Genomic DNA, 11,756 nt, shown 5'->3' on the forward strand with positions numbered 1-11,756 from the left:
ACAACTACCTTTTCGTCTGAAGCATGGTGATCACTTCCTGGTAAAACTCGCTGCTACTGCTTTCAAGAAAAAGACTCAGAAGAGGTGTTACGTCTGTGCACGTACAAAAAAATGCCCACAACAACGCAGAGACACTCGTTTTATGTGTGAGGAGTGTAAAACTCCACTGTGCATGACACCATGTTTCAAAGAGTTCCACAGGCTGCAGAACTTCTAGAAACATTCCCTGTGACTGTATATGTGTATATAAAATATAGAAAAATAGTAATAAACAACATTTCATATCGTCTGTTTGTGTAAATATTTTCTAAAAACAAAACAATGACAACAGTGTTTACGCCCTTATTGTGTAGTATTGAAAAAGAAAAAACTTACAAAATACTGATCACATTGGTCTCACAGGCCATAAAAGTTACTTGGAAAAAGAAAAATTAAAAAATAATAGAAATTAGTACACAAAGTAAATAAAAGAATACCGGGAGACAGCAGTCGGCAATGTTGCCACATTGTCCCCCTTTTTCATCAACTTAACGCCTCCATATCTTGGTAAGTATTGATGGTAAAAATTTTTTGTTTAGCCTATAATATTAAAAAAAAAACTATTTTTTCATAAGAAAAAATATTTTTTTTTTTTTTTAAATTTGGCCAACCCTGAGAACGAGTCTCTGAGAGGACCTGTCAACCCTCAAAGGGTTAACTATCAAATCCATTCATTCCCTAGGCTTTATCAATCTCACTCCAAAACTTTTTCTTATTTTCAACAAAATTTGTTGATAACATCTCACCCTCTCTCTCACTGCTCTCTTTTTACACTTCTTCACCACTCTCTTAACCTCTCTTTTTCTCTCCATATACTCCTCACTCCTTGCATCACTTCTACTTTGTAAAAGCTTTTCATATGCTAACTTTCTCTCTCTTATTACTCTCCATACATCATTCCACCAATCACTCTTCTCCCCTCCTGCACCCACTATACTCTCACTAGCCCATCTATCCTCCAACAGTTGTTTATATCTTACCCAAACTACCTCTTCATTTAGTTTATAAACCTTTACCCTTTTTCTTACTTGCTGCTTCCATTTTCCTTGTATCCCATCTACCTTTTACTCTCACTGTAGTTACACCTAAAAAGTGATTTGATATATCTGTGGTCCCTCTATAAACATGTACATCTTGAAGTCTACCCAACAGTCTTTTATCTACCAATATGTGGTCCAACAAACTACTGTTATTATGCCCAACATTATATCTTGTAAAATAACCAAAAGAAATTCAGAATGCTACATTGCACCCCACTATGTGTATACAAGAGCATAATGAATATGTATGTACTGGAGCAACAAAAGCAGACTGGTAAATAATGAATAGACATGTGTTAGACTAGCAAGATTTCATTTAATTTTAACTTTTCATTATCTTATTCCCCAAGCAGCCCTACACAATGCTACATAATAAATTAATAAATTTAACAAGATTCATTCATCTTATTACAAGCCAATTATAAATATGAGAAAGACAAGATCCACCACAAGAAATAATAGATCACTTAGTAAGGTACTGGTACACATGAAAGAACTTTATACAAGAAAAACAATACAGAGAGAATATCTAAACACAAGTACAAAGGAATGGAGGAGAAGCCCTAAGAAGGCTATCATGTAAGATATACAAGACCAACTTTTGAGATAACCAAGACAGAAAATAAAAAAGCTAGACAGCTATAAATGTAATGTTAATATAGGTGTTGTAGAGAACAAAAATAAAGGTTGACTGACTACCTGCAAAAGACAAAATTCACCACACATCAACAATATACATTCAGAATGAAATTGTGTCTCATTAATTTAAGTTTCATGGCATGATGATGAAAATACAATAGATAAGGAAGGAAGGACAGATTATATTTTCCTGGTGTGTCAGGCCTATGATCTATTGCCTCACAGGCATCAGGTCAATTCTTGGATCACAAGATAGTTGACAGTCAGGAGAAAGAGACAGGGAGTGATGAGATATTTGATTTGAATAAAGTAAACAGTTCCCAAGACTCAGTTCTTTGTCCACTGATGTTCATGTTATCAACAATATGTTTGCAAATTATGCAAATAATGAACAGAGAAAGACTGCAAAAATGCTACAAGATGAAATGGGCAGACTGCTAAAATGAGAAAATAAATGACTTTGTATTCAACCCTAATAAAAGTGAAAAGGATGAGAGAAGAATGGAGGAGGAGGAAGAAGAATATAAGGCTAGACAGACAATAGAATACTGTCAGTGGTGTATACAACAATGACAGACAAATGAATAATCCTCAGGAACATTCACATTAGTCCAAGATAATATATACCACCTACATGAGACCAGAATTGTAGTATGCAGCACCAGCATGAAATCCACATCTCAAACACATAAGAAAGCTTGAGAATCCCGAGTTCTGCTACCAGGCTAATTCCTGAGATTAAGCACCTGGATTATGAGGACAGGTATGAAGAGCTGAACCTCACAACACTGAGGAGAGACAAGAACAAAAGGCATGAGGAATGCACCAAGGAAGAAGGTAGTGGTGGTTAACTTCAAAAAGATTTTAAATGTAAATACCTACATAGTTCTTTCATTAAACCCTTGGTATTCATGGCTTTTGCTTTTGCAGACCTTGGCCATTATTATTTTTTTTCATAAAATGCAAATGCTAATACTATGCAAGTGTATCTTTATTTAGTTATATTTTATTAACACATCAACTGTTTCCCACTAATGCAGGGAGACCCGAAAAAGAAAAACTTTCTTCCTCACTCCATCACTGTCTTACCAGAGGCATACTAACAGTCCAGTTATAAAACTGCAACATTAACACCCCTCCTACAGAGTGCCGGCACTATACTTCCCATCTCCAGGAATCAAGTCCGGTCTGCCAGTTTCCCTGAATCCCTTCATAAATGTTACCTTGCTTAAACTCTAACAGCACGTCAAGTCCTAAAAACCTCTTGTCTCCATTTGCTCCTATCTAACACACTCGCACACGCTTGCTGTAAGTCCAAGCTCCTTGCACACAAAACCTCCTTTTCCCCCTCCCTCCAACCTTTCCTAGGCTGACCCTTATCCCGCCTTCCCTCCACTACAGATTTATACATTCTCACAGTAATTCTATTTCATTTCATCCTCTCTACATGTCCAAACCATCTCAATTACCCCTCCTCAGCCCTCTGGATAATAGTTTTGGTAATCCCACACCTCCTAATCTCCAAACTACAGATTCTCTGCATTATATTCACACCACACATCTCCAGTGCCCTCAGCCTTCTCCTTGTTGCAATATTCACAACCCATGCCTCCCACCCATACTAGAGTGTTGGTATAACTATACTCTCATACATTCCCATCTTTGCTTTCATGGATAAAGTTCTTTGTCTCCAGACACTCAGTGCACCACTTGCCTTTTTCCCATCGTTAATTCTATGATTCCCTCATCCTTCATAGACCCATCTGCTGACACATCCACTCCTAAATATCTGAACACATTCACCTCCTCCATACTCTCTCCCTCCAATGTGATATCCAATCTTCTGTTACCTAATTTTTTTTGTTATCCTTTTCACCTTACTCTTTCCTATGTTCACTTTTAATTTCCTTCTTTTACATACCCTACCAAACTCACCAACCAACCTCTGCAACTTCTCTTCAGAATCCCCAAAAAGCACAGCGTCATCACCAAAGAGCAACTGTGACAACTCCCATTTTGTGTTAGATTCTTTATCTTTTAACTCCACACATCTTCCCTACACCTGAGCATTCACTTCTCTTACAACTCCATCTATAAATATATTGAACAACCATGGTGACATCACACATCCCTGTCTTAGGCCTACTTTTACTTGAAAATAATCTCCCTCTCGCCTACAAACTCTAACCTGAGCCTCACTATCCTTGTAAAAACTTTTCACCACTTTCAAAAACCTACCTCCTATTCTGTACATTGGCAACATCTGCCACACTGCCCACCTATCCAACATAACATATGCCTTTTCCAAACCCATAAATGCCACAAATTCCTCTTTACCCTTATCTAAATATTGTTCACCTATACGTTTCACTGGAAACACTTGGTCTACACACCCCCTACTCTTCCTAAAGCCTCCTTGTTCATTTGCTATCCTGCTCTCTGTATTGCTCTTAATTCTTTCAATAATAACTCTACCACACACTTTACCAGGTATACTCAACAGACTTTTCTTTCTTTTAACAAACCGGCCATATCCCACCAGGGCAGGGTGGCCCAAAAAGAAAAACGAAAGTTTTTCTTTTTAAATTTAATAATTTGTACAGGAAAAGGGGTTACTAGCCCTTTGCTCCCGGCATTTTAGTCGCCTCTTACAACACGCATGGCTTACGGAGGAAGAATTCTGTTCTACTTCCCCATGGAGATAAGAGGAAATAAACAAGAACAAGCACTAGAAAGAAAATAGAAAAAAACCCAGAGGGGTGTGTATATATATACACCTATCATCCACCTTACGATCGAGTTCAGTTCTGAGAAACCGGTCGTAAGTCGAAATGGTCGTAAGTCGAAATGGTCGTAAGTCGAAATGGTCGTAAGTCGAACTTTACTACTGAATATATTAAAACATTTTTGTAATGACTTTATTTTATTGTTTTATTTTGGTATTTCATGTTTTACTTTACTTTGTATGCTGTTAGTACTGTATTTTATACTGTAAGGTTTAGGATAAACACTGTGTACAACACAAATAGTTGTTTATTTCCCAGAAATTTGGCATAAAAATCACAGTCGTAAGTCGAGTGGTCGTAAGTCGAAAAAGTCATAAGTCGGATGGTAGGTGTATATGCTTGTATACATGTATGTGTAGTGTGACCTAAGTGTAAGAAGTAGCAAGACGTACCTGAAATCTTGCATGTTTATGAGACAGAAAAAAGACACCAGCAATCCTACCAACATGTAAAACAATTACAGGCTTTCGTTTTACACTCATTTGGCAGGACGGTAGTACCTCCCTGGGCGGTTGCTGTCTACCAACCTACTACCTATAACTCAACAGACTTATTCCCCTATAATTTTTACACTCTCTTTTGTCCCCTCTGCCTTTATACAAAGGAACTATGCATGCTCTCTGTTAATCCCAAGGTACCTTACCCATTTCTATACATTTATTAAATAAAAACACTAACCACTCCAAAATTATATCCCCCACATGCCTTTAACATTTCTATATTTATGCCATCAATCCCAGCTGCTTTACCCCCTTTCATTCTACTAACTGCCCCATGCACCTCCCCCACACTCACAACTGGTTCTTCCTCACTCTAATGTTATTCCTCCTTGCGCTATACACAAAATCACAGCTTCCCTATCTTCATAAACATTTAACAGTTCCTCAAAATATTCCCTCTATCTTCCCAATACCTCTAACTTTCCATTTAACCTTAAATGGTAAACTTATATGTATATATGTATACGTTCACTCGTGCAGGGTCCTGAATACATATTTTGAAAAAAAAAAAAATCTTTTTTTTTTTCATAGAAAAAAAGAGCAAATTTTTTAAGTGTTTTAGAATAAAAAAAAATTAGGGTCAGTACTTACAGAGATATGAGGCAGAGAAGTTGGCACTGGATGCTCATGTGACTGCAACATGGAATCTTGCTGCTTGCAGAAGTGTTGCCGATATACCTTTTTTACTATTTTCATATTATTTTATATAATTTTCATGTTCTGATAATTACAATTTATAGTAGTTCTTGTCATTTAATAACCAACCTTTGTTCTGACAATAGTATTAGGTACTGAAATTGTACTCAAATTGTCACAAACACATTGACAGGTGGACATTTACACCTGCCTTGGTCATTTACTATTGTCTTGGAATATACAACCTGTCAGTATTGTATACCATTTTGATGTTCATCTTGTCAGATGCTGCAACACGTGGCATCTTGGTACAGAAAACACCTTGGACAACCTTTTCAAGTAATAATTGTTGGATCTGGGAGGGACATGAACTCTCAGTGGCTACATTCTCACTACTACTACTACTACTACTCTGCACCTCTCCTTCTGGCAGTATTTAAGTCTCTGCACTGTCGCTTGATCTTCAGATAGTTCCTGACTATGGAACTGAACTTCTCCAGGCTAAGGGACTGACAACCTCAAATTCTACGACTTCAAGGGTGATGGACTGATTACATCGTCTTCACATCTCTACTGTTCCTGCCTACTTTCTGTATTCGACTGAAGAAGCCTACAGTGTAGGCGAAACGTTTCAGAATAAAGTTGCCTAACTGTTGCATATGTGTCTTACCTAATATCCTCTTTTTCTTAAAATACGTGTTATCTATAACAAAACCCCTTTGTATACAAAGTTCAAGCAAACGCTCCCCATTATCATTTACACCTGGCACCCCAAACTTACCTACCACACCCTCTCTAAATGCTTCTCCTATTTTAGCATTTAGGTCCCTTACCACAATTACTCTTTCACTTAGCTCAAAAGTTCCTACACACTCACTAAACATCTCCTAAAATCTCTCTCTCTCCTCTACACTCCTCTCTTCCCCAGGTATATACACACTTATCATGACCCACTATTCACATCCAACCCTTATTTTAATCCACATATCCCTTGAATGTATACATGTATATTCCCTCTTCTCTCTCCATAACTGATCCTTCAACATTATTGCTACCCCTTCCTTTGCTATATCTGTCAGATACTAGTGACTTAATCCCATTTATTTCTCCCCACTGAAACTCGCCTACCCTTCCAACTTTGTTTTGCCTAGGGCTATGACGTCCAACTTCTTTTCATTCATAAGATTAGCAATCATCTTTTTCTTATCATCTGCACTACATCCATGCACATTCAAACATCCCAATTTTATAAAGTTTGTCTTTTCCTTGTTTTTAGTAATTTATACAGGAGAAGGGGTTACTAGCCCACTGCTCCAGGCATTTAGTTGCCTCTTATGACACACACAGCTTACGGAGGAAGAATTCTGTTCCACTTCCACATGGAGAGAAGAGGAAATAAACAAGAACATGAGCTAGTAAGAAAACAGAAGAAAACCCAGAGGGGTTAGTATATATATGCTTGTACATGCATGTGTAGTGTGACCTAAGTGTAAGTAGAAGTAGCAAGACATACTTGCAACCTTGTGTGTTTATGAGACAGAAAAAGAAACCAGCACTCCTACCATCATGCAAAACAATTACAGGCTTATGTTTCACACTTATCTGATAGGACAGTAGTACCTCCCTGGGTGGTTGCTGTCTACTTATCCTATTTTATAAAACATGAATCCAATACAAAGTGCAAGTTGTCACCAATGCTCTTTGCTGATGACACAGCTCTTTTGGGGGATTCTGAAGAAAAGTTGCAAAGGTTGGTGGATGATTTTTGGGAAAGTGAGTAAAAGAAGGAAATTAAAAGTGAACATAATACACTAGGAGAAAACAGGTGGATGGTACACTGATGTAACTGTGGTAACAACAAACTCTATCCATGGAGGCAAGAAAGGGAATGTACTAGAGTGCAGTGATATGAACACTGAGGCTTTCACCTCTACTTTTGAACGCTACCGCAAAAGCTGACATCATTCGTATTTTGCTTTTTACCCTTTGTTTTGGTCGTATATATACGTCTTACAAGCCACCATTTTTGACATATATATACTCATAAATTCTAGTGGCTTCAAATCAAGCAGGAGAAAGCTGGTAGGCCCACATGTGATTGAATGGGTCTGTGTGGTCAGTGTGCACCATATAAAAAAAATCCTGGAGCACTCAGTGCATGAGAAAAAAAAACTCCAACTGTTTTAATTAAAATGCCGACTTTGTGGTCTATTTTCATAGAGTAGTTATGGTTGTATTCTCGTTTTCTTGGTCTCATTTGACAGAATGGAAAACATATTATAGAAATAGAGGTGATTTTGATTGGTTTTACTATAAAAGAACCTAGAAATGGAACTCAAAGTAGAGGAAATGTTTGATTTTTGCTGATGTTCAAAAGTAAACAAATGATGTCATTGTCTTGCTTTCTATTTTAAATAAAAATTCAAAATAGAAAGCAAGAGTAATATCAGAGGGGCCTGGAGACATGACTGATGAACAAAGAAAATGTTATTTCAGAGCCAGGAATGTCTGCTTTGTTCATTCTGGACCCTATTTTGAATTTGTCATATTTTTTAATTTTTGTGAAATTGGCCAAATTGCAAATTTCTGACCATGTTATTGGGTAGTTGAAATCAGTAAATGGGCAGTTTCATGTACTCAATCGATAGAAAAAAATGGAGTTCTAAAGAAATAGATATAAGTTTGGTAGACTGGAACAATGGAATTAGCGGAAAATAGTGCTCAAAGTGGACGAAATCACCAATTCATAAATATCTCCGAGGTCACTAACTTTGCGAGAGCGTAATTCCATCAGTTTTTCATCAAATTTCATTCTTTTGGTGTCATTACAATTGGGAAAAGATTCTCTATCATTTCATAAAAATTTTTTTTTTTTTTTTTTTAAATTTTCCAACACCAGGAGACACCTCAGGATTCAGGGTTGCGACAGTCAAAATATATTAGCTAGTTTCCTACACTGTAAGCAAACATCATATTATTGCAATATCTAAGAATTTTTTTATACAATTTTACCTGGTCTCAATTAGAATGTCTTTGTTTTTCTCACTGAAGACACTTTTACAAATAAGTTCTTGTGTCCGTGGGATGGCCTGGTTATTGGAAATACACAAAACCTGAAAATTACCAGATTATTAATTCATAGCTGTAAATTCGACAGTTGCATCTTATAAGACATTTCAGAGAAGGTCACATTTTATATTTAAAATGCAAAGTTTGAACTTATACTTTTACTATTTTATATTAGCTACTTTAACACCTACAAAAACACTGGATGAAATATGGAGTATGAAATACTGTACAAATTTTCTTAGTTATGATGTTAATACATTGAAAAATTCATCTAGTTAGGAAAATATATTCAGAGAAAATTGTTATATTATTACCTGAACCACAACAAAAATAAAGCAGTCTAATAGGATGCTTGATTCACTCAGCTCTGCTGGTTCTGGGTTCATGACCATTATAATGAAGCTATAACAAGGTGAACTAAGTTTAAAAAAAAAATTACCAGTGCAAGAAATATATAAAAAACAAGCAATAGGTTATGAATGAAAAGAATCTGGATGTCCTAGACCTAAGCGAAACAAAGCTGAAGGGGGTAGGGGAGTTTCAGTGGGGAGAAATAAATGGAATCAAGTCAGGAGTATCTAAGAGAGTTAGAGCTAAGGAAGGAGTAGCAATATTGTTGAAGGATCAGTTATGGAAAGAGAAGAGGGAATATAAATGTATAAATTCAAGGATTATGTGGATTAAAATAAGGGATGGATGTGAGAAGTGGGTCATAATAAGTGTGTATGCACCTGGAGAAGAGAGGAGTATAGAGGACAGAGAGACAGAGATTTTGGGAGATGTATAGCAAATGTGTAAGAACTTTTGAGCCAAGTGAAAGAGTAACTGTGGTAGGGGGCCTAAATGCTAAAGTAGGAGAATAATTTAGAGAGGGTGTGGTAGGTAAGTTTGAGGTGCCAGGTGTAAATGATAATGGGAAGCATTTGATCGAACTTTGTATAGAGAGGGGGTTTGGTTATAGGTAACACATTTTAAGAAAGAGAGGATAAATAAATATACAAGATACGATGCAGGGCAAAATGACAGTACAGTAGTTTGCTGGACTATGTATTAGTAGATAAAAGACTGTTTGGTAGACTTCAGGATGTACATGTTTATAGAGGGGCCACAGATATATCAGATCACTTTTTAGTTGTAGCTACAATGAGAGTAAAAGATAGATGAGATACAAGGAAAATGGAAGCAGCAAGTAAGAGAGAAGTGAAGGTTTATAAACTAACAGAAGAGGGAGTATGGGTAAGATATAAACAACACTGGAGGACAGATGGGCTAGTGAGAACATAGGCAATGGGGTAGATGATGTATGGATAAGTTTAAGAATATAGTGTTAGAGTGTTCAGCAGAAGTTTGTAGTTACAGGAAAGTGGATACAGGAGGGAAGAAGAGTGACTGGTGGATGGATGATGTGAAAGAGTAGTAAGAGAAAAAGTTAGCATATGAGAGGTTTTTACAAAGCAGAAGTGATGCAAGGAGGGAGGAGTATTTGGAGAGAAAAAGAGAGGTTAAAAGAGTGGTGATGCAATGTAAAAAGAGAACAAATGAGAAAGTGAGTGAGATGTTATCAAAAAATTTTGCTGAAAATAAGAAAAAGTTTTGCAGCGAGATTAGTAAGTTGAGAAAGCCTAGGGAAAGAATGGATTTGTTAGTTAAATATAGGAGAGGAGAGTTATTAAATGGAGAGTTAGAGGTATCAGGATGATGGAGGGAATATCTTGAGGAATTGTTAAATGTTGATGAAGATACGGATGCTGCAATTTCATGTATGGGGCAAGGAGGAATAACATCTTATAGGAGTGAGGAAGAACCAGTTGTGAGTGTGGGGAAAGTGCGTGGGGAAGTAGGTAGAATGAAAGGGGGTAAAGCAGCTGGGATTGATGTGATAAAGATAGAAATCTTAACAGCAGGTGGGGATACAGCTTTTGAGTGGTTAGTCGGTGGGAGACGGCCGACTTGTTGAAAAAAAAAAAAATGTATGGAAGAGGGAAAGGTACCTAGGGATTAGCAGAGAGCATGCATAGTTCCTTTGCATAAAGGCAAAGGGGACAAAATAGTGTAAAAATTATAGGGGAATAAGTCTGGTGAGTATACCTGGTAAAGTGTATAGTAGAGTTATTACTGATAGAATTGTGAGTAAGATGGAGAGCAGGATAGCAGATAAACAAGGAGGCTTTAGGAAAGGTAGGGGGTGTGTAGAACAAGTATTTGCAGTGAAACACATAGTTAAACAGTATTCAGAAAAGGGCAATGAGGTTTTTGCGGCATTTATGGATTTGGAAAAGGAATATGACAGGGTGGATAGGGGAGCAATGTGGCAGATGTTGCAAATGTATGGAAGAGGAGGTAGGTTTTTGAAAGTGGTGAAAAGTTTTTACGAGGATAGTGAGGCTCAGGTTAGAGTATGTAGGTGAGAGGGAGAATATTTCCAATTAAAAGTAGGCCTAAGACAGGGATGTGTGATGTCACCATGGTTATTCAATATATTTATACTAGATGGAGTTGTAAGAGAAGTGAATGCTCAGGTGTAGGGAAGAGGTGTGGGGTTAAAAGATAAAGAATCTAACACAACACAGGAGTTGTCACAGTTGCTCTTTAGTGATGACACTGTGCTTTTTGGGGATTCTGAAGAGAAGTTGCAGAGGTTGGTTGATGAGTTTGGTAGTGTATGTAAAAGAAGGAAATTAAAAGTGAACACAGAAATGAGTAAGGTGATAAGGATAACAAAAAAAAATTAGGTAATGGAAGATTGGATATCAGATTGGAGGGAGAGAGTATGGAGGTGAATGTGTTCAGATATTTGGGAGTGGTCGTGTCAGCAGATGGGTCTATGAAGGATGAGGTGAATCACAGAACTGCTGAGGGGAAAAAGGTGAGTGGTGCACTGAGGAGTGTCTGGAAACAAAGAACTTTATTCATGAAAGCAAAGAGGGGAATGTATAGAGTATAGCTATACCAATGCTCTTGTATGGGTGTGAGGCACAGGTTGTGAATGTTGCAACAAGGAGAAAGCTGGAGGCAGTGGAGATGTCATGTCTGAGGGCAATGTGTGG

The 11,756-nt window shown here is 37.2% G+C and overlaps 1 protein-coding gene across 16 annotated transcripts in view; it reads right to left on the reverse strand.

Annotated features, from left to right (window-relative positions):
* The window catches only part of Itpr (Inositol 1,4,5,-trisphosphate receptor), a 590,630-nt gene that overhangs the window by 433,596 nt on the left and 145,278 nt on the right, over positions 1-11,756 (reverse strand). For all 16 annotated transcript variants that reach the window (XM_070084086.1, XM_070084085.1, XM_070084080.1 and 13 more), the window contains one exon: positions 8,653-8,753. In XM_070084086.1, the coding sequence (XP_069940187.1) occupies positions 8,653-8,753 (101 nt within the window). The remainder of the gene's footprint in view (positions 1-8,652; positions 8,754-11,756) is intronic.

This window comes from Cherax quadricarinatus, chromosome 11, assembly GCF_038502225.1.
Source record: "Cherax quadricarinatus isolate ZL_2023a chromosome 11, ASM3850222v1, whole genome shotgun sequence".
Lineage (NCBI taxonomy): Eukaryota > Metazoa > Arthropoda > Malacostraca > Decapoda > Parastacidae > Cherax > Cherax quadricarinatus.